The 27509-nt window shown below is 49.2% G+C and overlaps 1 protein-coding gene across 2 annotated transcripts in view; it reads right to left on the bottom strand.

The window, feature by feature from the left end:
* The window catches only part of OTUD5 (OTU deubiquitinase 5), a 29620-nt gene extending 2757 nt beyond the window's left edge, over positions 1–26863 (bottom strand). The window contains exons 1-6 of one of the 2 annotated variants that reach the window (XM_059678948.1): positions 25493–26863; positions 12967–13060; positions 4758–4822; positions 4514–4670; positions 4263–4411; positions 491–694 (exon numbers count right to left, since the gene is read on the bottom strand). In XM_059678948.1, coding sequence (XP_059534931.1) covers positions 491–694; positions 4263–4411; positions 4514–4670; positions 4758–4822; positions 12967–13060; positions 25493–26086 — 1263 coding nt within the window. In that variant the 5' untranslated portion in view covers positions 26087–26863. The remainder of the gene's footprint in view (positions 1–490; positions 695–4262; positions 4412–4513; positions 4671–4757; positions 4823–12966; positions 13061–25492) is intronic. The other variant, XM_059678947.1, reaches the window with a different exon arrangement.
* Positions 26864–27509: the final 646 nt, after the last annotated feature.

A 27509-nucleotide genomic window follows, 5' to 3' on the forward strand; every position in this document is an offset into this window, starting at 1 on the left:
GGAATGCTAACTAGAGCCCCCATCTCCACTGGCCTCCCACCCATGGTCAAGGGCCCCACTGATGCCTCTGCCTCCCTCAACAGACGGGACCACTGAGGGCGGAGCAGGCTAGACCTGATTTCATATTCTCAGCACAGAGCCTGGCACACAAGGGTATTCGACAAAAGCTTGTCCCTCTGAAACTATCCATCCATCCTGCATGTCACCACCAGTGACTGCGCGCACGTGCGTGTGCTCACGCTCTCTCTCTCTCTCTCTCTCTCTCTCTCTCTCTCTCTCTCTCTCTCTCTCATTCCTTAAGAGCTTGTTCTGCACAGGTGTTGAGAGTTCTAAGGCACAATGCCAAGACTAAGGCCAAGGTGAGGTACAAATAGGGTTGGGAGCTTCCTTCTCTCCCAGATGTCAAAACTTCTTAATTTTTCTGCCTGTTTGGGGCAGAACTGGGGAAAAAATGGGTTCTTGGCCAGGCCAGTGACAGCCTAGGACCTACCTGGCTGGAGCTGCGGACCTGGCGGGCCTGTTTTTCCTGATCTCGCAGCCATTGCAGGTAGGATTCTCGAGCCACCTGCTCTTCAATAGCCTCATTTGTGGCCTCCCAGTCTGTGGCTCGCTTCTTGTCTTCCAGCATCTGCTGTTCAATCCATGACTCCTCTGATGTCTTTATGGCACTCTTCATCAGGGACTGCTCTGCAAACTGCAAAGGTGGGAGGAACAAGGAAATGGGGTAACACTCTGAGCTCTGGCCAACAGCTGGATCTGGCTCAGGGAGATAGGCCCACAGGCCCAGAAAGAGGAGACAGGAAGGCAAGTACTCTTACTAAGCACCCCCCTGGGCAGGCTGCCTATTCATCAGGGACTGGGGAAAAGCAGGCTTGGGTGGTGGGACTAGTAGTTCCAAACTCCTACACTCAGAAGCCCTGTTCCCAACCCCAAGACAACTCAAGTGAAGTACTAAGTCTGGAGCAACCAGGTGCCCTCCAGCCTAGGCTGGAGTTTAAAGAAGCCTTACCCAGTGATGATAGTTTCACAATGTTGAGGCCTTCCTCATCTATGCTCAGATAGCACAAGAAGAAAAGATCACCTGAGAAGTTAGCTGTATGTGCACAGGGTGGAGGGAGTAGTCAGGTATTTAAGGGGACGAGTAGTATTAGCATGATGTGAGGTGCTATGAGTTGTGGGGCACTGTATGAGTGCTCTTTGTTAGACTGTGAGATACAACTGCATTTTAAAAACCAAAATAATAAAAAATATCAGAGCATATCCCAGGGATTAAATTAAATGTGAGTACTGTCCAGCAAAATTCTAACATTATTTTAATGGACAAATATTGCACACCAATGTGTGTGCGCACAAAGTAATGATATAAAATATAATTTTTACCTATGGATAATAGTCCAAAAAGTATCTAAAACTCTATTAGAATAAGACAATTTAAAATTGGTCAAAAAAATCTCAACACACAATTTTATATGCACATGCAAAGATGCTCAATACCATTTGTCATTAGAAAATTGAAAATTAAGCCGAGACCGGTTTGGCTCAGTGGATAGAGCGTCGGCCTGCGGACTGAAAGGTCTCAGGTTCGATTCCGGTCAAGGGCATGTGCCTGGGTTGCGGGCATATCCCCAGTAGGAGATGTGCAGAAGGCAGCTGATCGATGTTTCTCTCTCATTGATGTTTCTAACTCTCTATCTCTCTCCCTTCCTCTCTGTAAAAAATCAATAAAATATATTTTAAAAAAAAGAAAATTGAAAATTAAAACAAAGCAGTACCTATCAGCTGGTAGCTTCATACAGATATGAGTAGTTATACATAGAAATATTTCTGGATATGTGTTTACACACAGGTTAGTATACACATATATCTCCTTACTCAGCCAGCTGAAAGGGCCTAGAAGGAAGGACACCCCAGTACCAAGGAGCACACTCAGCACCCAGATCGTGGCTTCTAATAACATTCTAATAAATGGAACCAAGGAGAAATGGCTGGTTCTAAGACCAGGGAAGGAAACATACAAGCTGAGCCTAGAACACTTTTAGTACCAGAAAGTTAGGAAGTGCTAAAAAACCCCAAAAAACAACAACAAAAAGGACAAAAAACCCCCACAAAACATACACACCACCACCACCACCACCACCACCACAATGATGAGAGTATGTCAAAGAGACACTAAGAGAGCTTCCAATAGCCAAAACTAAAACAATTTGAGCATAAAAATAAAAATATCATTGGATTATAACCCCAAGTATAAAATAAATATCTGAGCCAATACTGATATAAACAAAGGATTGAATAAATGGAGGACAAGAGACAAATCTCCCTTGCAAGAATTCCAAATAATTTATGTGAATATACTGCCCTCAAGGAGATGGAGCATAACAGCCACTTCTTTTTTTTTTCTTTAAAAAATATTTTTAATTTATTGATTTTAGTGAGAGAGGGAGAGAGAAATATCGATTTGTTGCTCCACTTATTTATGCATTCATTGGTTGACTCCTGTATGTGCCCTGAATGGGGATCAAACGTGCAACCTTGGCATATCAGGCAGATAACCAACTGAGCTGGCTGGCCAGGGCAATACCAACTTAAGTGTGGTTTGCATACAATGACTTCCTTCCAAACAGTACAATGTGGAAAAGGGAGTGAAGGAGGTGGAGGAGTGATATTAGTCGAGAAAACTTAACAAACACTACTTCTGCCAGGTGATCAAAGGCAACAACAAATCACAAATCATGTTCACAGTACATACTGTTGATATGATGTGATAGAATGGCACTTCACTATTGTGATCTTCCTTCCTACAACCCGTAACCCCAGTCTAATCATGAGAAAAACAGCAAATTCCAAAAGAGAAACATCCTACAGTATACCTGACCAGTACTCCTCAAAACAGTCAAGGCCATCAAAAACATGAAAGTGTGAGAAATCGTCACAGACAAAGGAGCCTAAAGAGACATGATGACTTTCGTTAATAATGTGCCAATGTTGGTTCATATATTGTAACAAATGAATCACAGTCATGATAGGTTAGTAACAAAACTGTATGCGGGACAGGACGGAGGATGGATGCAGGGAACTCTGAACTATCTTTCTTAGTTTTTCTGTAAACTTAAGGCATTCATATTTTTTTAAAAAGGAAAAAAAAGCGATCAAACAAAAAAATCTTAAATGTAGTGTTATGTGAAACAAGAGACTGAAAAAACTATATACAGTATGATTCCAATTAGATGACATTCTAGAAAAGGTGCAAGAATAGAGTCTGTAAACAGATCGAGAAAAAAAAACACACAAGAAAATCTAGAGAAACTGTCACAGCCAAGAGGAGCCAAAGGAGACATGACAACAACTAAATGTAATATGATCCTGGATGGGATCCTAGAACAGATAAGATCATTAGGGGAAAACTGAGGTATTTTGTATAAAGTATGGTCTTTAGTTAATATATCAATATTGGCTCATTAACTGTGACACATGTACTATGCTAATAAGATGTTAATCATAGTTAGGTATATGGGAATTCTCTAAGCGTAATAATTCTGCTAAAATCTAAAAGTGTTCTAAAATTAAAAGTCTATTTAAAAACCAAAACAAAAAAACCCCTAATGTTGGAGGGTGTGTTGGTGTTAGGGTGTGTGTTTCCTAAAATGAGGCAGGAGCACTTTATATTTGTAGGAAGTGAAACCTGAATAGAAGATATCAAAATCCCCAGCAGGCGAATATTTATGAAAGAGAATGAGAATCTGCCAGTGTGTGCTGGGAAAGTGTACTGCCACCATCTGAGCACCTACTAGGCACCAGGCCCAGTGCTAGGCGTTGTCTGAATCAGCCAAGCTGCCAGCCCAAATTACTTGTGAATCCTGCCCTAGGTCCCACAGCCAGTTAAGTGTTGGGACCAGGCCTGAACTCTAAGTCTCTGTAACCACAGATGTCTATAACTGCTGAGTTTCAGAGGAGGATCCATGTGGGGACCAAGAAACCCAGCCCCAGCCCTGGTTCATGGTTCCCAATATGACTCCATATCCCAAAATGCCAACCCTCCATAGGCACAAAGATGGGTGAGCCAACTCAGACAGATAAACTGAGACCACAGAATGAGCCCTGAGAGATCCCCTTGGGGGACTCCCTGATTTCAGAGGTAAGACCTCAGAGGCAACTCAGAGAGGGGACAGGACATTTTTGTGGGCTAGTATAAAACTGAGACCCAAACAAAGGTTTCTGGCCTCTAAATCCAACAGCCATCTTGGGCATGGTGACATGCTTACCCCCGGTTTGAAAGATGGCAGGCCCAGCCCCACACCAATGGTGGCCTTGTTAGGATTCACCACTGAATTGTAGTGGATATTCCGATGGTAGCTGACGCGGATGGGTTCGTCCTCATTTTGATGGATCCCATGGAATGTGTTGATGGGTTCTGCAGAAAAGAGAAGGAAGTAGCATCCACAGTGGGCGGGGCAGGGCAGGGCAGGCTCAGACCAGGTGCTGTCAGTCGCTCACCTACCCACCACAGAAGTACCTGTGCTATACTGATACACCTCCACAGGCCGGTTGTACATCTCCGCCATGGCCTGCATCTCAATGTGGTTGCCATGGCAGTTGTTTTTCCGTTTCCGGTTGATGTAGGTGGTGAAATCCTCTGTGACATAGTTAGAGAAGTAGTCCGCATTCTTCATCTGCACAACAGATCAGAGGGTCGAGGTCAGTGTGGGGAGGGGATCCTCCCACTCTGCCCCTACCCCAAGGTCTCTACAAAGTCTCACCAGATAGTCCATGCAGTGCTTTCGTACAACCTCATGCATGTCCTGGTCTCCATACACCTGGTCAGCTGTGGAGGCAGAAGAAAGGAGAGGCTGGAATTAGAACTGGCACCAGAGAAGAGTTCTAAGTCACAGAACATCCTTGGGGTGAAGGGCTCAGGGCCAGGAAAACTTCCTTTCCTACCCCAGGGCCTGGAGAGTTCTTGGCCTTGTGGGCTGGAACGGAATCATGGAGAAAAAGGCAAACAGGGACAGTTTTGAACAAGAGTACAGGTGAGAGGGACACAACCACAGGCCTCTCATGCAGATGACTTTGTCTAGGGCTTGGATGGCTACTCAGACAAGTCAACAAACATTTTAAGTCCCATAAGTGGCCCGAAGCACTATCGATTCCATACCCCCACCTTCACTCTTCACATGAGGAAACTGAGGCTCAGGGAGAGTTTGTGGCTTGACCAAGTTCACACAGAAAGTCAATGTGTGACCAATTCAAGTCTAGAATTCAGTGTACCTAACTTCCTGGAGTCAGCATGGCCTTTGTAGGTTGAAAAAAAAAAAAAAGGAAAACAGCTGGGCTCTAAGCCCAGTTCTGCCAAGTGCTAGTGCTAAATGACCAGAGGCAAGTGACCCAAGTGTACTGAGCCTCACCTGCCTCACGTGTAAAACAGGAACAAGCTGGATAACTCCCTGGCAGGCCTTCTTGTGAGATTAATGAGATAATGGGTATAATGTGACCAGCACTGGTTTTGAGACGGAGCAGTCACTCAGTAAATCAGAGTCTCCTTCCCCAGGGCCTAAATGTGCGGTACTATGAAGGTGACAGAGCTTAGTAAAACCCTGCCTCTGCCCACAAGAAGTACAGAGTCTAGTAAGAGAGATAAGATACATATGCACCTAACTAAGGGCAGCCTGTGGCCCAAATGGTTCAGGCATCATGGAGTTTTAGTCAAATTAAGACACAGGCTCCCCTCTGCCTGACTTGAGAATCTTCACACATTCCTTCCCTCATTTCAGGACATTCCTTCCATCCTGCTGGACTGCCTACTTATCCAACACCAATATGTTCTTTAATAGTTCCCCACCCTCCTGGACACCTCTATCACCAGGTTTATCAAACATGTGTACAGAAGTCATCTGCCTGATCACGCTGGGCTTCCTACTGAGGGCAATTCACATCCAAGTCTATCCCAGCTCAGGGCCCAGTACAGTGCAGGAAACTGGGAAATTCGCTAAGTGCATGAACAAACTCAGGGAGCCAGTGAGTCTTCTCCCTGGGAAATTAAGGTGGGCTTAAAGATGAGGCCCACATTACATCCACTGACTAAGATGAAGAGGGAATTTTCCTTTGTCTCCCCCAGAGGACCATTGCTCTGATGGGATCTCCCTGGGGCAGGGGCAGAATTCTTCCATGACAGCCAGTCTACCTCAGTGAAGAATTGCCAGAAGAACGCCTTCGCTGTCCTCCCCTGTCCTCCCTGGAGGGTTTGTGAGATAAGGAGAGAAAGGCTGCTCTGAGATAGAATAGGGGCCCATGCCTGTTCTCAAGTCTTCCTGGAGGTGTGCAAGGACCTGAGGGTGAGGGGGAGTATGGGGCGTGAAGGCGGGAAGGGATAGCCCCATCACTGATGTAAACAAGGATGTGGGTTCTGTGGCTACAACTCTGCCCCGCCCCCCAGTGGCACTTCCAGCAAGTCACATGCCCTGTGCACAGGCTGGGGGCCCCCTGCTGCTGCCTTTCTTAGAAGCCAGTACCACAGAGCCCACTGCGGCTGCCTGCCTGCCAGAGCTGCTTGACAAGCTATTTCTGTAGAATGGGCCTGGGTGCGGAGGAGGCAGTGCTGTGGGCAGCTGCAGTAAACAGGAACTGAGATGGGAGTGAAGGGGTTAAATGGAGACTGGCCTGCCAGGCTCAGGGATAGGGCTGAGCTGTTTCTGGGGAAGGGTCAATCGGCATTTCCCATTTCTGGGCCTAAGAGATACATTGACCTGAGCTACATGCTGGATGCAAGAAAACAGAGGAACGAGGGAGACCGTGGGACAGGGAAGGGAGTTGGGGGAGAGAACCCCTTGAGGGTCCCCACATTTCCCTGCCACTGACCCCTTTGCCTTGGCAGTAAGGCCTGCTGCCTCCTAGCTGTGTGGTATTGGACAAGGCCCTTAAACTCTCTGGGCTGCAGTGGCCTCATCCATAGGTGGAGAGAGTAACTCCTCTTCCTCTCATGGGCGCTGTAAAGACTACAGGGGATGGTTTGCCAAACGTCTGAGGCATAGCAGGTGTTCAAGAGACGGGGCTCCGTTTGTCATGAGGCAGATGATGATGCCTTCAGGTAGCTAGCTACCCACAAAGTCAGCTAGAATGTCACCGGAACCACTTATTAAGCCCTTCCTCATTTCTGTTGTACTTCCTCAGCCAGAGGAAAGCCCCAAACCCAGAGTCTAGGCTGCCCTACGTGTATACAGGACTGGCACTCGACCTTTATGACGCCAAAGGGCCACAGACCCACCTTCTGTAATCATACTGTAAATCTTTAGTAACCAAATTAATGTCAAATCAATAGTATAGGCTTCACATAACAGGGTCCTTAAATGTGGGCAAAGTATGACCTTCTCTACTTAGCAGTCACATGCAAAATATGACCTTTTCTCCTCGATCCTAAGATGCATTGATAGGTGATATAATACATGCATTTAATCATAACTGCAGGGGGGGAATGACCAAACTCACTGATTACAAGATGTACCCTAGTTTAGGGATCATTACTGTGGAAGAAAATATGCTCCTTAGGACCAAGGACACAAAGCAATAGTACCTCCCCAACAAGGGAGAGTAGAAGGATCTTTTCGATGATATGAGGTGGGGAAAATACCCAGAGTTGCCCAAGAACACAGGAAGTCCTCATTGAGGAGGCTCTTGTCTGACTTTGCTAGTCCCGCCTTTGTCCTCCTGAAAGTCTTCCTCCTCCCAGAAGGTTGGCACAGGGGCTAGGGGCTGGGCTGGACTTCCCTGTGGGGGCCAAGGTGGGAGAAAGGGCCCAATGGACTTGCAGAGGTAGGGGAATTCAGAGAACTTGTTTTGATAGAAACCGAAACTCCCCCTCTTGCTGACGCTGCATTTGCAGGCAGTCCGCACCTGCTCTCCCCTCCCAGAGTCCAGCTGGAAGAGGGTTCCCCACTACCTCACCTCTGTCCCCAACCCAAACAGAACCCAGAAACCCTCAATACAGCACTGTAATTGGTTCCCTCAAAGCCTTTTTACATTCCAGCTCACTCTATCCTCACCCCCAAAAACCTGACTTTACACAGGGGGGATACTGAGGTGCAGAAATGTGGCACAGCTAGCCCAAGGTCACACATTTGGGAGGGTGAAGGGGAGGCCAGGCTCTCAAGGATGGACTTCAAGCACTAACACCCAAGATGACATTACCATCACTCCAATCCCGCTATCACCTTAACCACCTGACTCAGAGGCCAGGCCTGATTCTGTCTACCTGTTTCCCCACCAGCACAAGCAGGAATCAGCTGGAAAGACCTGGGAGTGGGCAGATTACAAATATCAGGGGTTGTACCCCTCACTAAGGCCACATAGGTCAGCATGAACCTCACCTCCTCAGACCCCCGACTTCTGTCCCCTGAGCATACAGTCACCAGCCGAGAAATGTACATGCGCACACACACACAGCCGGCAGATCCTGCCAAAGATGTTCCCCGAGGCCAAATTCCCACACAACAACCCTCGCAACTACAGACAACTATCATATTCCACAAGCAGATGCCCTTGTCACCAAGATACAAGGCTGTGCAAACTGAGGACCCTGCCCCCTCCTTCCTAGCCTTTGCCAGGGGTTGGGGGGAGGGGAGAAGAGCCAATAGCATCAACGGACTTGCCTCAACCTCCCTCCACTGCTGCAGAAGGTCTCTAAACCTCCTCAGGTTCCCTAAAATGTAGTCGAGTAGTTACGTGGAGAAGCAAGACAGGAAAGCCTGGACTATCTAAAGGAGCTTACGCACAGGGCCCTACCATTGGTTTTAGAGGCACCTGAGAAGTGCCTCCCTGCCAGGCTACTGCCTGCCTGCCTGCTGCCTGCTAAGAGAGCCCCAGCAAGTTCCGCTGAGAACAGAAAAGGAAGCTTGGTGTCTGCAGGAAATCTAAAAACAAACCACACAAATGTGTACACACAGCAGCACAGGGAGACAGGGACCTGGTTTGTTCCCACTTCCTCCTGGCCCAGTGGCAACCCCGGCCCCACTGAGGAGATGAGTCGGGGAAAAAGCCTCGCCTGTCAAGCAGCTGTGGTGCACACCTGGACAGTGGCTCCAACTACCTCAAAGACCAAAGACTCAGTGGGGAGACAGCGGAACCCTAGCCTCTCAATAGCCTGGTCTCTGGGATGCCTGCTCTTCTACTCAAGGACTCCCATGGCAAAGATGGAAAGATTGATGGAGGCAGGGCAAAGACCAATGGAAGCTGGCATGAAGACCTTCTCCTCCTGGCCTGGTTCTTCAACCTCAAACACCAATGGTCTGACACCTGCCTGTGTGACCTAGATAATAGGGCCCTGACTTTCTTGAGGTCCCAGTTTGCCCACTTATAAAACAGTCTACACTGATCTAAGATCCATCCCTCCAATGCTGATGGCCCATGTTCCAACACAGAAAGGCCCAGAGGAGTGGGCCTGGCTAATGTTTCTGGGCCTCACTGCTGTAACCTCCCCCCCACCCCCATCTGCTTCTCCATGGCCCACGCAGACACACACACTGTGGCCTCCACTTTGCCCACAGAGGCCAGGGCCAGAGGTTTTGCTGAGTCAAAGCATATGCGGAGAGGGAAGGAGGAGAGATGCAGACTCACGTTTCCAGGAGGAGGTTATCTGAGCATAGCAGGGGCAGGGTGGACCACAGGATACCTCTGGAACTCAGGCTCCCACTTCCATTCCACCCAAGCCTTCGCTGATGCTCACAAGTCCCCAATACGGGTGGTGGGAGAGAACTGGGCACAAGTAGTGGATAGTGGTTCACACTGGGGACACCCAGACCTCAGAAGCAAAACAGAGGGTAGAAAGCCACCTGCTTCAGGATTCCCAACAGTAGAGGGCCACAGGCTCCGCGTTGGAGGAAGTCAGGCCCAGAGAGATCAAGGAATACAGCTGAGGTCACCCAGCCAGTTGAGAGATAAACTAAAAAGCTAGGGCTTTCCTAGGGCCATGGAAAGAATGTGTCCTTTGGCACCTCTGGGTTCCCATGCCAGCTCTGCCACTAATGACCTGAGCATGTCATTTCCCTTTCTTGAGCCTCAATCTTCCCAACTATCTCATGGGATAATAATCCCAACTTTACAGATGAACCTGAAGCATCCAGCTTAATGCCTAGCAAAAAGTCAAGGTCAAGGAGTGACAGTGTCCCCTAGGTCTGCAATCCCCACTCCAACTCCCACCCTCAGTTATGTGCTCTTTCAACTGTTCAATGTGTGGCAGGAAGTTAGAATCTGCAGCCTTCTCACCAGAGCCCAGAGCAATTGCCACCTGTCCCTGTCCAAGCTAGGCTGGAAGCAGAGAGGCAGCAGAAAGCCAGAGGGCAAAGTCTCCTTCCCACGCACAGGTCTGGTCTGCACAGGTCGCGTGCACTCTGCCCCAGGGAAAATTCCATACGAGGCCTAAAGACCCAGGGGCCATGTACTTCAGAGGATAGACCGCGGGGCTTCTGAGGTTTTATGGAAAAAAGCCAAGGGCAGCTCAGTCAGGGGAAATGTATAGCCATAGTGCTGATAAGGAAAGGCCTTCAACCTGCCATGGTCAGCGCTTCCTGTAAGCTCGGGCCTCTTACTGGAAGGCCCCAACAGGGGGAAGGGTCAGAGGATGTGTGGGGAAAACAGCTAAATGGACACATGTGCAAATATTGCTCTTCATATGGGTTACTGCACAAGCCAGGTTATCGCTAGCGCCAAGGTCTGCCTCAAAGACCGTTCAAGACCCAGCTGCCCAGCTGCATTCTCTGCCCTTCACTCCACCAGAAGCCCTGCTTACCCAGCAACCAGCCTGGGGTCTCAGAACAGGCCCCCAGCTATTCTTTCTTTGGTCCAATGACTCCAAACCTAAACTCTTTCTCTAGGAAATATCCCAGGGAGAACACAGACTTAAACGCCAGGGCTGGAGGTTGGGATTTTCCAGCCCAGCAGAGGCCACTGCCCAAACCTCCTCTGTTTAGTAGAAAGGGGGAGACGACCCCTGAACCCACCTAAACTTCTTTCTTTCACCCACTCAACAAACACCTGTGACTCTGAGGCACCACTGAGAATAGCATTCAGGCTTTATCAGTGCTACTGTTCCATGAGGGGCTACTATGCTCTCAGGCACCAAAGCGATTTACTGAAGTCATCTCATTTAACTATTACTAGGTTGTAACAAGCTCAGGATAAAAAAGCTGCTTGCCCAAGGTCACACGAACAATCAGTGGCACAGCCTGGAGTGGAGCCTGGGTCAGACAGCCCAGGCTACCAGCAAGCATGGGGGAAGAGGGTGCATCCAGAAAGGATTGAAGGAGCCCTTCAGAATCAATACTACTTCACAGATGGGACAATGAAAGTTCTGAGTGAGGGCAGAACAAGAAGACAGGGCTTCTGGCTACCAGCTCAAATCTCCTATCGAGGGAAGTTTTTATGGAAGATATAGGAACCCCAAAGTGAGAATGGGATCATACTCCCTGTTTCCCCTGGACACTAGCAAAGGACCTCATGACTGCTTGTTGGGCTTAAAGTGGAGAGTAAATGGTATTAAGGAATTATTAATTTTGTTAGGTATGATAATGGCATTTTGGTTATGTTGAAAGAGAGGGGGAAAGGGAGGGAGGGAGAGGGAGAGAGAGAGAGAGAGAGAAAGAAACCGGGACTTTATCTGTCAGAGAAATATACAGAAATATTTATGGATGAAATAACGCAATGTTGGGGTTTTGCTTTAAAAACTCATTTCAGCCCTGGCTGGTGTGGCTGACTTGGTTGAGCATTGTCCCATGCACTGAAAGGTCACCAATTCAATTCCCAATCAGGGCGCATGCCCAGGTTGCCGGCTAGATTCCCAGTAGGGGGTGTGCAGGAGGCAGCCAATCAATATTTCTCTCTCACATTTATCCTTTTCTCTCTCTCTCCCTTTCCTTCTAAAATAAATAAAAACTTATTACAAAAAAATAATTCGTTTCACCTTGGCCAGTGTTCTCAGTGGTTAGATCATCAACCCTTACACCAAAGGGTCACAGGCTGGATTCCAGTTAAGGGCATGTAACCTGGATTGTGGATTTGCCCCGGTCCGGGGAGTGTGCAGGAGGCAACCTGTTGATTTGTCTCTCCCACATCCATGTTTTTCTTTCTCTCTCTCTCCCTCCCTTCCACTCTCTCTGAAAAAGCAATGGAAAAAAATATTTTCCTCAGGTCAAGATTAACAACCACAAAAAAGACTTGTTTCAGCTCTGGCCTGGTAGCTCAGTTGGTTAGAGCGTCATCCCAATATGCCAAGTTTCAGGTTTAATCCCCGGTCAGGGCTCATACAAGAATCAACCAACGAATATATAAGTGGAACAACAAATTACTGTTTCTCTCTGTCTCTCAATCAATCAATTAAAAAAAATTTTTTTAAAGACTCATTTCAGGAGAGTAAGAAAGAGTGGGCAGGGTAGTGATGAAACGGGGCTGGCCATGTGTTGATGCCTATTTGAAGGTGAATGATGGGTACATGAGGGTTTACTATTGTCTCTACTTTTGTGTAAGTTAAAAAAAAAAGTCTATGATACCAAGGTGAGAGTAGTATGCTGTGGTTAAGAGCCCTCAGACGAGCCTTTAGCCCTAAGACTAACTTACCATGTACTACCTGACCCTGGGCAAGCCATTCTCCATCTCTGAGCTGCTTTTCTCATCTGACAAATGGAAGCAGTGGTCCCGACACTTACCCAGCTTAGGGAAGAACTTCAAGAGTTTCCTGTAGTGCCTGGCAGAGCAATCTGTCCCTAATGTTATTTTCCTTGTCACTATTGTTGCTGCTATTATTACTCTCACACCACCACACTGCCTCATGACGAAGGACTAGAGGCCAGATACTAACTTGAGACTGGGGCCTGGAGTCCATAAAAGACCAGTTAACTCTGTCCCCAACCGTCTCAGGGGTTACTCCTGACAACTGGGACACTCAGGGGCAGCCCTAGGCCCTTGAAGGCTGAGGCAGAGACTCACCTACAGCCCGGAAGAGACAGGCGCCGTCCTCCTTCATTTGCTTGATGATGAAGCCCTTCTTGTCTCGCAGGGCCTTTTCAAACCAGTGTTCCTGCTGCAGGGAAGAGGTGTGGGGGTCAGCAACAGGAAAGGCCTGTACCCCCTCCCCAGAGCTCTGCCCTCGAGCTCCTGAGGGGCCCAGCTGATTGGCTGAGAGGACACTGGACAGGGTCAAGTTCTCAGCCCTGTTTGACCATTCCATGCATGTGGAGCAGGAGGAGACACTTTCTTTTAAGGAGCCAGGCATTGTGTGAGCAGAAGACTTGCTCCCAGAGGAGCCGCAGCTACATTCTGCCTCCTGCTGACCATGCTGGGAATCCAATGCTGGACCTTCCCACAGGCAGCCAGAGGCCCAGGGCTGGCAAGAATGGGGAACTGGAGGGAGGAAGCTGGCTCTGCCTCAAGTAGTTTCATCTGGGGACCCTCTAGCCCAGTGGTCGGCAAACTCATTAGTCAACAGAGCCAAATATCAACAGTACAACAGATTGAAATTTCTTTTGAGAGCCAAATTTTTTAAACTTAAACTATATAGGTAGGTACATTGTTATTAACTTAATGAGGGTCCTCCTAAGCTGGCCTTTGCTAAAAACATCCTCAATCTGATTGAGGTATGTTCGCTGAGGTTGACCCCTTCCACCTCTCCCATCCACACTCGTCTTGTATACTTGTTTCGTCTATCTTTTGTTACCAGCGGGCGATTTGCAGATGCGACTAGCACTAACCACTGCACGAGACTGCTGACTGGCTCACTCAACTCATGCATGTATCCCGCAGCTGCATGCGCCGCGTCTCCATCGCACAACTAACCGACACCCCCCACTTCTTCTAACGCCACTTCTTCAAAACAGACTCGCCCAGGCTGAAAACCGACTTCTGCGCATGGGCCACGAAGTTTCAATCGCACTGTACGTGCGCGCCTGCACGTGGTATTTTGTGGAAAAGCCACACTCAAGGGGCCAAAGAGCCGCATGTGGCTCACGAGCCGCAGTTTGCCGACCACTGCTCTAGCCACTTTAGGGGAGGAGAGATGTTGAGAAGGGAATGATTGGTAAGATCTTGAATCTCACATATAGTTAGGGATTGCCAAGATCTTGCATAAGGCAAAATGTATGAAAATATGATTTTACTTGTGGGTGAACACATTTAGCATATATGTATATGCATATGTATACAAACACATATGCATACAAAGTTGGAAAGGCTATGTAACAAAATATTATCCCTAAGTGTTGGCACTGCAGGTGACTTTACTTCACCTCCTTCTTTCTAAGAGATCTGCAATCACTCATCCAAAATTCCCTAACTCAAAAAGCTTTGAAAACCAAAAGACTTTATCTAACTTATTTGGCATCATTACCTGACCTGAGCTGAGGAGAATTCATTTACTCCACTTGGAGATGAATATTCAAACATTTCCATGCAGAAACATTCTGGTGTTTGATTATGACAGGGGTCCTCAAACTTTTTAAACAGGGGGCCAGTTCCCTGTCCCTCAGACCGTTGGAGGGCCGGACTATACTTAAAAAAAACAACACAAAACTATGAACAAATTCCTATGCACACTGCACATATCTTATTTTGAAGTAAAAAAACAAAACAGGAACAAATACAATATTTGTATTTGCATGTGGCCCACGGGCCATAGTTTGAGGACCCCTGGATTACGAGGTCTGCCACAGACCCCACTGGAGGTGTTACAGAAACAGCATACACACCTGGTGAGTTCTCTAAATTCTGAAAATTTTCTCAATTTCCAAAGCACATTTGGCCCCAAAGGTTCAGATTAAGTGAACTTGTACAAATGTGTTTTTTAAAAAATAATGCAGAGATGAGTAGACAGAATACAGAGCATTACTAGAGCAGTGAAACTACTCTGTGTACTACCACAGTGGATACATTTGTCCAAACCTCTAGAACAGGGGGTCCTCAAACTACGGCCTGCGGGCCACATGCAAATACAAATATTGTATTTGTTCCCGTTTTGTTTTTTTACTTCAAAATAAGATATGTGCAGTGTGCATAGGAATTTGTTCATAGTTTTTTTTTTTTTTTTTAAGTATAGTCCGGCCCTCCAACGGTCTGAGGGACAGGGAACTGGCCCCGTTTAAAAAGTTTGAGGACCCTTTTTTTTTAAGTATAGTCCGGCCCTCCAACGGTCTGAGGGACAGGGAACTGGCCCCGTTTAAAAAGTTTGAGGACCCTTTTTTTTAAAGTATAGTCCGGCCCTCCAACAGTCTGAGGGACAGGGAACTGGCCCCGTTTAAAAAGTTTGAGGACCCTTTTTTTTTTTTTTTTTTAAGTATAGTCCGGCCCTCCAACGGTCTGAGGGACAGGGAACTGGCCCCGTTTAAAAAGTTTGAGGACCCTTTTTTTTTAAGTATAGTCCGGCCCTCCAACGGTCTGAGGGACAGGGAACTGGCCCCGTTTAAAAAGTTTGAGGACCCTTTTTTTTTAAGTATAGTCCGGCCCTCCAACGGTCTGAGGGACAGGGAACTGGCCCCGTTTAAAAAGTTTGAGGACCCTTTTTTTTAAAGTATAGTCCGGCCCTCCAACAGTCTGAGGGACAGGGAACTGGCCCCGTTTAAAAAGTTTGAGGACCCTTTTTTTTTTTTTTTTTTAAGTATAGTCCGGCCCTCCAACGGTCTGAGGGACAGGGAACTGGCCCCGTTTAAAAAGTTTGAGGACCCTTTTTTTTTAAGTATAGTCCGGCCCTCCAACGGTCTGAGGGACAGGGAACTGGCCCCGTTTAAAAAGTTTGAGGACCCCTTTTTTTTTAAGTATAGTCCGGCCCTCCAACAGTCTGAGGGACAGGGAACTGGCCCCGTTTAAAAAGTTTGAGGACCCTTTTTTTTTAAGTATAGTCCGGCCTTCCAACGGTCTGAGGGACAGGGAACTGGCCCCGTTTAAAAAGTTTGAGGACCCTTTTTTTTTTAAGTATAGTCCGGCCCTCCAACAGTCTGAGGGACAGGGAACTGGCCCCGTTTAAAAAGTTTGAGGACCCTTTTTTTTTAAGTATAGTCCGGCCTTCCAACGGTCTGAGGGACAGGGAACTGGCCCCGTTTAAAAAGTTTGAGGACCCTTTTTTTTTAAGTATAGTCCGGCCCTCCAACGGTCTGAGGGACAGGGAACTGGCCCCGTTTAAAAAGTTTGAGGACCCCTGCTCTAGAATGTAACCAAGGGTGAGCCCAATGTAAACATTTGGAAGTTGTTTACAAAAATGGCCCAGGGCTGCCAGAAGCCAGGACTTTGGGTGAGTGTGATGTGTCAATGTAGATACATCAATCAATTATAATAAATGTATCATTTTGATAGGGCATGTTGATAGTCGGGAGGCTATGTATGTGTGGGGACAGGAAGTATATGGAAGCTCCCTGTACCTTCTGCTCAATTTTGCTGTCAATCTAAAACTGCTCTAAAAAATAAAGTCTATTTAAAAAAAGTAGAATGTCCACGTGTCACTTCAAACATATTTTCCATTTCAAAACCAAACAAACTAAAAGCAACACCTTTCCTAGGCCCCTCACGCCCTCTGCTGGCCATCAGGAGAAGCCAGCCTGATCCAGTATCAGGACTAGGGACCAAAAATCCCAAGCCTGCTCCTTGGGGATACCACCCTACTTAGGGATTTATAGGATCCAGGCAATTGCCAACCAGAGGGCATCACTTCTCGGCAGGCCTTTTTTCCCCCCAGCTCAAGTGAGAGAAATTCCTGGCAAAATAGGAAGCACAAGGTTTGGAGGCCAAAAGCTCTTGGTTCCAACCTCAGCTCTGTCACTCACTCGCAGCAGGATTTTGGGTAAGCTACCTGAACATTCCAAGCCTCAGTTTCCTATCAAATGGGGATTATGGGATATACCTGAAAAAACTGTCAAGACGATCAGAGGAGCTTCAGAGCCAGAAAAGGCTTTGTAAATATTGTACCATATACTGGGGAGGTGGTCACCAGTCAGAGAAGAAGGGGTGAGACCAACACAGACAGAGATAATGTACAACTGAGAGACCCTCAGAAAGTCCCAGGTGAGTGGCTGGACAGGAGGGGATGAAGAGGGGGCGAAAAGGGAATACCCAGCAGCCCCACAACCAGGGCCCACACCCCGGGAAGGTATGGCTGGCTGGCTTTCCAGAGATGACAAAGGCACTGGGAAGCCCTTAATGGGCTTCCATGGGAAGCACAAAGACTCTTGTTTGTGCACAACATTCCAGCAGTCCAGGTGCCCCTCCTGACCCAGAGGCTATGGACTAGCACATTCCAACCAGTCCCCCAAATCCATCCCTGCCCCATGGGGTCAGCCATCTCCCAGCTGGGGGTCTCCAGCAGAGCAGCTGCAACTATAGCTACAGCCTGAGACTGGACTGGACAGAAGTTCTAAAAAAGAAAGGCACCCAGCAACCGCCTGCCCTAAGTGTGTGGGGAAAGGAGATCAAAGGGGATGAGAAGGCCTCCTATTTATTTATCCAGTAAAGGGTTACCAGGCAGCTGCTAAGTCAGACCTTGGGCTGGCAAGGAGGCCAGAGAAATGAATCAGACTTGCTCTCTACCCTCCATCAGCTCACAAACTGCACGAGGGGCAGGGAAACAGGCAGTGACTACACACAAGTGTGAGCAGGACTGTGAAAGAGATGAACACAGGGATGCTAGAGAACATGGAGGAAGTGACCTGGCCAGTCATTAAGGCTGGTATCCGAGAGGAGGTTCCACCTGAGCAAAGGATTAAAACACCAAGACCTCCAGAAAAGCTTGTGAATTGGATAAGAAATCATTTTTGCCACAAAGCACCAGGGAGGCCACAGGCCAGCAATGAGTTCAGCCGAGCTCAAGTCCTGGGTAGGGCTATGAAGGTAAGCGGGGCAGGGCCAGGAAGAAAGATGAACTCATATTAGCCAAATGCCTGCCTCATGCCAGGTGCCAGATGCAAAAGGTGACCTCTTAATTGTACCACAGCCCAGATGGCAGGAAGCATTATCCTCATTTTATGAAGGCAGAAAAGAGCTGGGGTTTGGGCACCAACAAGGCCTAGTATAGAAGCAACAGGGGAGGCCTCATGAGCCATAGCATGGAGACAAACTTAGCAGGCCATGCTGGGGAAAGCCTGGTTTATCCCTAAACATGAAGGAGGCCTGAGCATTCCCTTTGCACAAGCAGGGCTTTAGTCCTAGGCAGCCAGTGTGGCATCTGTGCCTGGATGTGGAGGCCTAGCCACTAACCACCCACTGGCTTTGGCACCAGCAGCCTTAAGATCCTGGGCTCTGGCTGAAACCCTTTTCTCTCTCTCCCTGTGGGGAGAGAAAATAGGAGATCCTGGTCCTGAGTTCTAGAAAGAGTTTATACAGTCCCAGGAGCTCATAGCAAAGTCTGTTCCTTATCCCAGCTGGACAGGAGCCTCCAAAAAAGGTGCCAACTTGGAAGTTGCTTAGGAAAATGGCCCGGAAGGACAGGCTGGTAGGAGTGAGGGGCAGAGGGTGGGGGCTGGCCCAGCCATAGAGAAGTTTACACTACATTAATGTCCTGGCCCAAGGAAGTCAAGTCCAGACCCTCAATCTTGCAAGCCCACTAATAAGCCTGTGGGCAAGTCCATCCACATCTCTGAGCCTCCACAAAGGGGCTGGGCAAAACTCTCTGACAACAGGGGATCCCAGGTGTAAGACTCTGCAACCGACTGCTACATAGACCAAAGAAAAGTTGCAAAATACTGTGGGACCCAACTGACTTAGGTTCCAATCCAGCTCCAATTACTAGCCATGTGATGACCTGCTCTGAGCCAGTTTTCCAATCTGTGAAATGGGATAACAAGTCTCCCAATAACAGGGATATTGAGAAGACTCAAATATTACAGGACTCTGTCCAGTAGGAGAGCACTTAATTCATTCCTATCCCCTCCCTGGAAGGGAAACAAGAACACCCCTGTAGTAGGCTGAATTAAGAGTCGCCCAAACATATCAGGCCCTAATCCCTGGAACCTGTAAATGTCACTTTATAAGGAAAAAGGGTATTTGCAGGTATAATTAAGTTAAGGGTCGTGAGATGCAGAGATGGGACCTAAATGCAATCACAAATGGCCTTAGGACAGTAGAGCAGTGATGGCGAACCTATGACACGCATGTCAGAGGTGACACGCGAACTCATTTTTTTGGTTGATTTTTCTTTGTTAAATGGCATTTAAATATATAAAATAAATATCAAAAATATAAATCTTTGTTTTACTATGGTTGCAAATATCAAAAAATTTCAATATGTGACACGGCACCAGAGTTAAGTTAGGGTTTTTCAAAATGCTGACATGCCGAGCTCAAAAGGTTCGCCATGTAGAGGAAGATCTGATACAGACAGAAGAGGAGACCACATACCCAGAGAAGATGATGTGAAGACAGGTAGAGATCAGAGTGATGCGTTCACAAACCAAGGAATGTCAGTAGCCCCCAGAAGCTGCAAAAGGACTGGGTTCTCCTCTAAAGCCTCTGAAAGGAGTACAACCCTGACAACACCTTGATTTTGGACCAGTGAAACTGACCTTAGTCTGCTGGCCTCCAGAACTGTGAGAGAATATGTGTCTGTTGTTTTAAACCATCTAGTTTGTGGTAATTAGTCACAGCAGCCACAGGAAAATAATACAACCCCCTGGTAGCACTCTTGTAAGCTGTGAGGCAATGTCATATGGCTATCAGTTAGCAGGATCCAGCAGCACCCACCTCCCAGGGGGAGGGTTAGAATTAAAGCAGCAGGAGCCTGGACTCCCCCCCACAGACTGGGAAGCTGCTGACCCTACTCATCAATAAATGAGCTGTCACTGAAGGGGACAGGGAGCAGGAGAAGATGTTAGCAGCAGTGACTGCTTATGGACAGTTGTCTTCCCAGAGCCCATGGCAAAGAGGTGTTCAGTATTCTGGGCTTCACAGCTCTGCCCCAGCAAGCCTGGTGCCAAGACCACCCCTCTCTCCCCCAAAACACCCAGGAACACTGGCTCAGCTCCATGTGGAAAACACAAGCAACCCATGGAACGAGAAACACAGATGCACTGCTCTCTAAGGACCAACGCAAGCTCTCCAGGGATAGGAAAGAGCAAGGCCCTAAAACCTAACGCCAGGGGCAGGGAAAGGGATTTAAAAAATGAAGATTCTATCATTATGCAACAAAAAGAAATGAAGCACTGTTCCATGCTACAACACAGATGAGCCTATACTGAGTGAAAGAAGCAGTCACAAAGGACTGCATATTATATGATTCCATTTCTATGAACCGTCCAGAAGAGACAAATCAATCAACACAAAAAGTAGATTAGTGGTTGCCAGGTCATTGTGGTCAGTGATTGAGCGTCAACCTATGCACCTGGAGGGGAGGTGCACTAGTTCGATTCCCAGTTAGGGCACATGCCCTGGTTGGGGCTCCATCCCCAGCAGGGGGCGTGCAGGAGGCAGCCAATGGAGATGTTTCTTATCAATGTTTCTGTCTCTCCCTTCCTCTCTCTCTAAAAATCAATAAAAACATATTTACAAAAAAGTAGATTCATGGTTGCTAGGGGCTGGGAGCAGGGGAGGGGACTGGGAGATAATGATGATGACCAAGAGCTTCGTTTTGAGGTGATGAAACTGTTCTAAACTTGATTGATCCTACTTATGGATGCACAACTCTGTGAGTACACTAAAAACCACTTTCAATTGATGAATTGCATGGTATGTGAATTATGTCTCAATAAAGCTGTAAAAATTAACAACAACAACAACGACCTAAGAACCTATAGGCCAGGGAGAAGGAAGTGCAACACTACATGAAACTTTGCAGCATACCCCCACCAAAAGCTAAGAAGCCCCACTAAAAACTTTCTTTTCACAATGGGTTGGGGGAGTAGGGAACAGGGAATTAAAGAAGACATTATGACTAGCTTCAGAACACTGAGTCCAATCTCTCTCCTCACCACTACCTATTTTATGGATAGAGAAACTGAGACCCAAAAAAAAGAGAACTGCCCAAAGATACAGGACTCAAACCCAGACCACCAAACAGGGACCACTTTCTGCTATACTCTGCCTCCCCTCTAGAAGAGTTGGAAGGTTACAAAGGCTCCTAGGAAGAACTCAAGTGCAAGATCCTGGGGAAACTGCAAGAGAAGCATCAGCCAAGGTCTGAGGTGGGTCAGCCAGGTACTCACACACTCAATCACTGGGCACGGGTGGACTTTTGCAAAAAAAAAAAAAAAGAGGCAGCTGAGAGTTTGCCCGAAGCTATCAAGTAGCTATGCAGGCGACCCTGGGCCTGCCCAGTTCAAAAGGCCCCATTCTTTCCACACACAGCCTTACCTCCACACCATCCAATAGGCCCCCTGACAGGCAACCTGGAGTTTATTCATCACAGCACAGGTGACCAAAAAAAACAAACCCTGAGCCTCACACCAAATAGGCTGCTTGTCCTGCCCACCAACCTTGGATGACGAAGAAGAAACACAGGGGCAGGGGAGAGACAGGGAGAAACCCAGTTCTTTCTCAAAAGACACCCACCATTTTCTGTCACCTCCAAGTCCAGAGGGCTTTGGTGTGAGCTCTCTAAAATCCCAAACCTAAATGACACTCACCAGCTCCTTACCTGACCAACAGGGAAAGAGGCCCACAGAGCAGGAGCTTTGCTGGGTGACCAGCAAAGCCCCAGCAGAGCCTGAATGGGAACCCAGGCACCCTGCCTATCCTGCCAGCCCCAGCCTCTCCCACCACCTTGGTGTGCATGCCCCATTCTCAGAATGCTCTGTGGGGTCCTCAAGCTGAGGACGCTCTGAAGCCATTCTTTTCATACAGTAGACTCTCAGTAAGGCGGCCATGCCTGGGAAAGGAAACCTCTGACCCTAAGTTGCCAAAGGGGTTCCTAAAGGCAACAGAGGTACAGTCACAGCATCGGGACAAACAGGAAGTCTGAGTAGCCAGAACAAGGACCAGATTCACCATGTGGGCTCCCTCTCCACAACTCCCCTTTCCAAGGGCTCTAATTGGCCTCCAGGATACAAATGCCCCAGTGACAGTTCAGGACCAAGACTGGGGTAGCAGGAAGACAGTCCCCCTCTTACGTCCCCGGAGGGTCCCACCCAACTCAGACCAGGTGTGGCAGGGAGGAGCATCTTCCTCCTTTTACCCCAAGAAGTGCGAGGAGAGGAAGCTTTTCCTCTAGTTGCGAAGGGAAGATATCCTGCAACCACAGAGCTTTACTCCCAAGTTCTTATGGGGACAAGTATAACGGAGGAACTCCCAGCCTACGAGATGCAAAGGGGGTGTAAGGAGGTGTCATTCTAGTCACAATGGCAACATGTGACATTCTTCCTCTCTGTCCCTGGGACCAGGGATGTCTCTCTCCCTATTCTGTGAAGGAGGCAAGGCAGACTTGACCCCAAACCAGGGAGAGAAGAAACAACTCTTGGTCCTGACTCAGTGGATCCAGAGATAATTTATCCTGCTTGGAGTAGTAATGGGTGGAAAGGCAACAAGGAAGGGGACTCAAGACAAGGCCCAGGACCCTGCGAAGTACAGAAAGATTTATTTGAGCCAAGGGGGACAGGGATATGGGTGGAGAATTTCCCTGGAGTGGGGATGTCCCAGACCTCTTTCCCATCGCTGGGAAGAAAAAAAGCTTGTTGAAAGCAATTCAGGAAGCTCAGAATATTTCCCTGATCCTGGAAATGAGAAGCGAGCAGAGCTGGGTCAGGTTGAGTCTCTGAATATCTGCTAGTTCTTGAGGAGAGGCCTTAGTCCCCTGTCCCCAGTAACTGACATCCTTCTGAGAGAAAGTAAGGAGACCTTCCTGGCCTGAAGCTAAGAGCACCTAGGTACTTCTGTGCAGTGGGGAAAGCCTTAGGCCACACTGGGAGGACCTCATGTCCTTCTCCCTGGTGATAAAAGATTGCCTGGTTGTAGGAGGCTTCACACCCATGGCAGGGTAGGGCCCAGCCCACTCCCTGAAGTGGAGGAGCTCTTGTCCCTAAGGGGATGCTTAGGCCCCTGGGAGGAGGCTCAGATTCTTTTCCTCAGAATCCCACCACACCTATGTCCCCCAGGGGAGAGGGCAGTTCTTAGGACTTAGTTCACAAGTGGAGGGTGGTCTTAGGCTCAAGTCCCCAAGACAGGAAATCTCATGCCCCTAAAAGGCCGCTATGCCGAAACCGGTTTGGCTCAGTGGATAGAGCATCAGCCTGCGGACTGAAAGGTCCCAGGTTCGATGTACCTGGGTTGCGGGCACATCCCCAGTAGGGAGTGTGCAGGAGGCAGGTGATCGATGTTTCTCTCTCATCGATGTTTCTAATTCTCTATCTCTCTCCCTTCCTCTCTGTAAAAAATCAATAAAATAAAAAGGCCGCAAGCCAAAACCGGTTTGGCTCAGTGGATAGAGCGTCGGCCTGTGGACTGAAGGGTCCCAGGTTCGATTCCGGTCAAGGGCATGTACCTGGGTTGTGGGCACATCCCCAGTAGGAGATGTGCGGGAGGCGGCTGATCGATGTTTCTCTCTCATCGATGTTTCTGACTCTCTATCTCTCTTCCTTCCTCTCTGTAAAAAATCAATAAAATATATTTTAAAAAAATAAAAAATAAAAAAAAATAAAAAGGCCGCTATGACTCAGGTTTGTGTGTGCTGTCTGAAGTGAGGTAATAGCCAATACTATCAGGGTAGACCCAGGTCTCAGGTCCTAAGGAGGGGGGAGGTGTCTCATGTACATGCGGACAAGTTCAAATTCTTGTGCGGGGATGGGAGACTCAGGACCATATTCCCCAGGAACGTTGTACCTATGCCCCCAAGGGAAGGGTCTCAGGAATTCATTCTGGTGGTAGGTTCTATGCCTGAGCTCAGATCTCATCTGTAGAGACACAGCAGTCACTGGGGTAAGTAAGGGCCTCTTGCCTTTGAGAGAAAGCTCAAGTGTCCTTAGCACAGTGGGTATCAGGCCCCTGAAGGCAGGCTTAGGTCTGTGGGAAGGCCTCAGACTCCATCTCTGGGACTCCACGCTGCCTAGATCTCAGGATTGAGCTCCCAAGGCAGAAATCTTAACATCCCTGACACTAGGGGGGGGGGTACTTAGATCTCTATTACAGGGGGGAGGGGGTTATTACGTCCCCAAGAAGTGTTTTAGTCCTTTCTGACTGGGTAGAAGGAGCCCATAGACCCCTGTGTGTGTGGACGGGGGTGGTGGCGTCTCAGGCTCCCCAAGAAAATCACTCAGGCCCTAACCGGTTTGGCTCAGTGGATTGAGCATCAGCCTGCGGACTGAAGGGTCCCAGGTTCGATTCCGGTCAAAGGCATGTACCTTGGTTGCGGGCACATCCCCAGTAGGGGGTGTGCAGGAGGCAGCTGATCGATGTTTCTCTCTCATCGATGTTTCTAGCTCTCTATCCCTCTCCCTTCCTCTCTGTAAAAAAAATCAATAAAATATATTTAAAAAGAAAAAGAAAAAGAAAAGAAAATCACTCAGATACCAGGCCCTGAGAAGAAAGGTCCCCTAAAGAATTCACTTTGCCTGGGATCTCTGAGGGGTGATATCTGAAGAGGCCTCACACCCAGTCTCTGAAAGCCTGACTCCTTAAACAGGGGGAATCTTAGGCTCCAGTATCCAAAACAGTGAGTCTCATTTTCTTGAAGAAAGCCTCAGGCCTGGTGGGGGTGGGGGAGAGAAGCCAAAGGTCTATCACTTAAAAGCAGTTTTATCTCCTGGAGAGAGATTCAGACTCTTGTGCCCAAGGAGGTCTCAGATACTGAGAGGAAGCACAGACCCTTGTCAATTAAGAGAATGAGTCTCCCGTACCCCAGCAGAGTTTCTGGTCCCTGGCTATTGGTTTTGGCTCTTGTCCCCAAGGGGAAGGGAATCTTATCTCCTCAAGAAAAGTCATATCCCTGGAGGAAAGCTCAGAAGATCCCTCACACTAAAGGGGATGCATATGTGTGTCTCGGGGCCTTGATTTTAGAAAAGTCTCAGGCCGTTGAAGGCAGTCTTAGGACCCCCGAAGAAATGTCAGACCCCACTGCTGAGGGTCCTGTGCTGTGTCCCCCTGAGAAGGAAAGAGGGGGTTGTCCTATACAGAGTGTCTCACACCCCTGAAAGGGTTTAGATATCTTGGTATCACTCAAACATCTGAGGTGTCAACCTTACTTGTGTCTCAGAGAAAAACAAATCTCATGCCACTGAACACAGACCAAGGTCCTTTGGAGAGTCATGAGACTCCCCTCCCAGGAGGCATTTCATCCTGCCTGTGTCTCCTGGGGAGTTCCCACCTACTGGCCCTATAGGATGAGGTCCCAGGACCCAGAAGAGACCACAAACACCATTTTTAAGTCCTTCGTCTTATCTCGGGCCTCTAACCTCAAGACCTTGGGGAAAAGGGGCAGGTAAACATGGTGTCTCATGCCCCTACCACCAGAGAAAAACAATGACAGGCTCAGGGAGGTGACGTGCAAGTAACCTGGGTCCCTACTCAGCCTGGGCATACCATCCACCATACCCGCTCACCTGTCATTCCCAGCCCATACCTGCTCAACAGTGGCAGGGTCCATGGCCTCGATGCGCGCTGCAGCCGCTTCATACTCGTCCTCACTGTTGTAACCTGCGCCGACGTCCTCACGCTCCGGACTGGCCCCGCCAACCGTCCCAACCCCGGGGGCTTGACGCCGCCGCTTGCTGTGGCCGGGCCCGGAGCAGCAGTTGCCCACGCCCACCGAGCCGCCCACGCCCACCACCACGCCAGCCGCGCCTACACCTGCTGCCGCTGTACCGTGAGCATCGCCCGGAACGCCGCCAGGACCGCCCGGTCCCCCACAAGGAGGAGGTGAGCCCTGCTGGGGCCGGGGACCGGGCACTGCGCCTGGCGGCACGGCCAGCGCCCAGCGGTGAAGTGCCCCCGGTGGCCCCTGCAGCTGGCCTTGGGGCGGCGGTGAGGCCCGCTGACGGGCCCCTACGACACCCGGCTCACGGTCGCGGTCGCTGCTGCCCACGCCCGAGCCGCCACCGCCCACGCCCACACCCCCGCCGCGGCGCGGCGCCGGGGGCAGCGGCCCGGGCGGTGGCGACTCATTGGTGGGGTCGGCGTCGGGAGGCGGCGGCTTCTTTTTGGGGAGAATAGTCATGGCGGCACCGCCGAGTACCCCCCAGCAAACCCGGCGCGCGGCACGCCGGGACAGAACCCGGATGAGGGGCTAAAGTGGTGCGCGGAGCACCACGGGATCGGCCGGCCTGGATAAAGAGATTGAGGCACCGGTTCGAGAGCCGTAGGCGACGCGCAGGTCACGCGACGGAAGAACCCGGATGTGAAGTCGAAGGTGAAGGCAGCGCGACGAGTGTCGTCGCCTACTCTCGGAGTTCGGCAAGTTGATTGTTACGCTCTTTCCGGCCTTCCAGTTCCAGGGAGACAGAACCAAAACAAGTACCTCTTCGCCCCGCCCCCTCGCAGGTTCTTGAACTACCGGGTGGGGTCCAGGGGCGCCGCGCAAGCGCGCCAGAGCACAGCCCCGCCTCTGGCTCGGAAGTACGTGGGCAAAATCCTCGCCGCCGCCACAACAATCGCGGGCACCAACCTATCGAAGTGGCTGCGTGGGTCCTCGCTGACGCCCAAGGGCCAATCAGAGGTGAGCGATCGCCCTCCCGTGCCCTCTGTCTCAGATTTCACTCAAAGTCGGCGCCCCGGCTCTTGGCCTTTCTTCTGTCCGCGCCGTCTTGCTCTTGACTTCTTTCCCTGAGGCTTTGACTCGCAGGCGGCGGTACAGCGACAGGCAGGACACCTTGACCTGCCCCGCGCACGACAATTTCAAAAGCGCCTCCCTTCCAGGCTTCCAACTTGGCCGCTGTCAGTTGGACTGACAGGAAAATATCAACACTCCCAGAGCTTAGCAATCCCTTGTAGCGTCAGTTCCGGTCCCACCCACCTGTAAATCCACACCCGTGGATAGGCGGGCGGCGCTTCACTGTGTAAAGGGCTGAGAACTGCGGTGATTGGTTAAGAGGCGCCGTCACTCGGGGCCGACGAGCCAACCAGGGGACAGACATGCACCGTGGGGAATGCCGGTGTTTGGGAAGCAGACACGCCTTCTTTGGCATTACCACACTGTCGCCCCCGCGTTGACCTCCCCGCCCCTGTGGCTAGTGCGCAGGCGCCGCATAGCCGCCTTTTATTTGTTTCTGAAACTGAATTTACCTGGTTTGAGCATAACTTTATGTATCCATCTCTGTCACTAGCCAGCGTCTCACAGTGGGGTTGGTAAAATCTCTGCTACTGAGCAGCTGGAGAGTTACAAGCTAATCTAGCTCTTCTCTTGTCTGTGTGCTCTCTGGCAAGTCATTTAACATCCACCCAAGCTCAATTTCTGCTTCTCTATAAAATGGCAATGATGATTCTAATTTAAGGGTCAGACTCATAAAGGGTCTGATAGTGTTCCGACACATAGTAAGTGCTCAATAAATTAGCATGATGGTGCACAGGAAAGGATCCCAGGCTTTGGAGTCAGGAAGACCTCAGTTCCAGACATGGATGGCCCATTACCAACTGTAGGACCC

This window comes from Myotis daubentonii, chromosome X (assembly GCF_963259705.1).
Source record: "Myotis daubentonii chromosome X, mMyoDau2.1, whole genome shotgun sequence".
Taxonomy (NCBI): Eukaryota; Metazoa; Chordata; class Mammalia; order Chiroptera; family Vespertilionidae; genus Myotis; species Myotis daubentonii.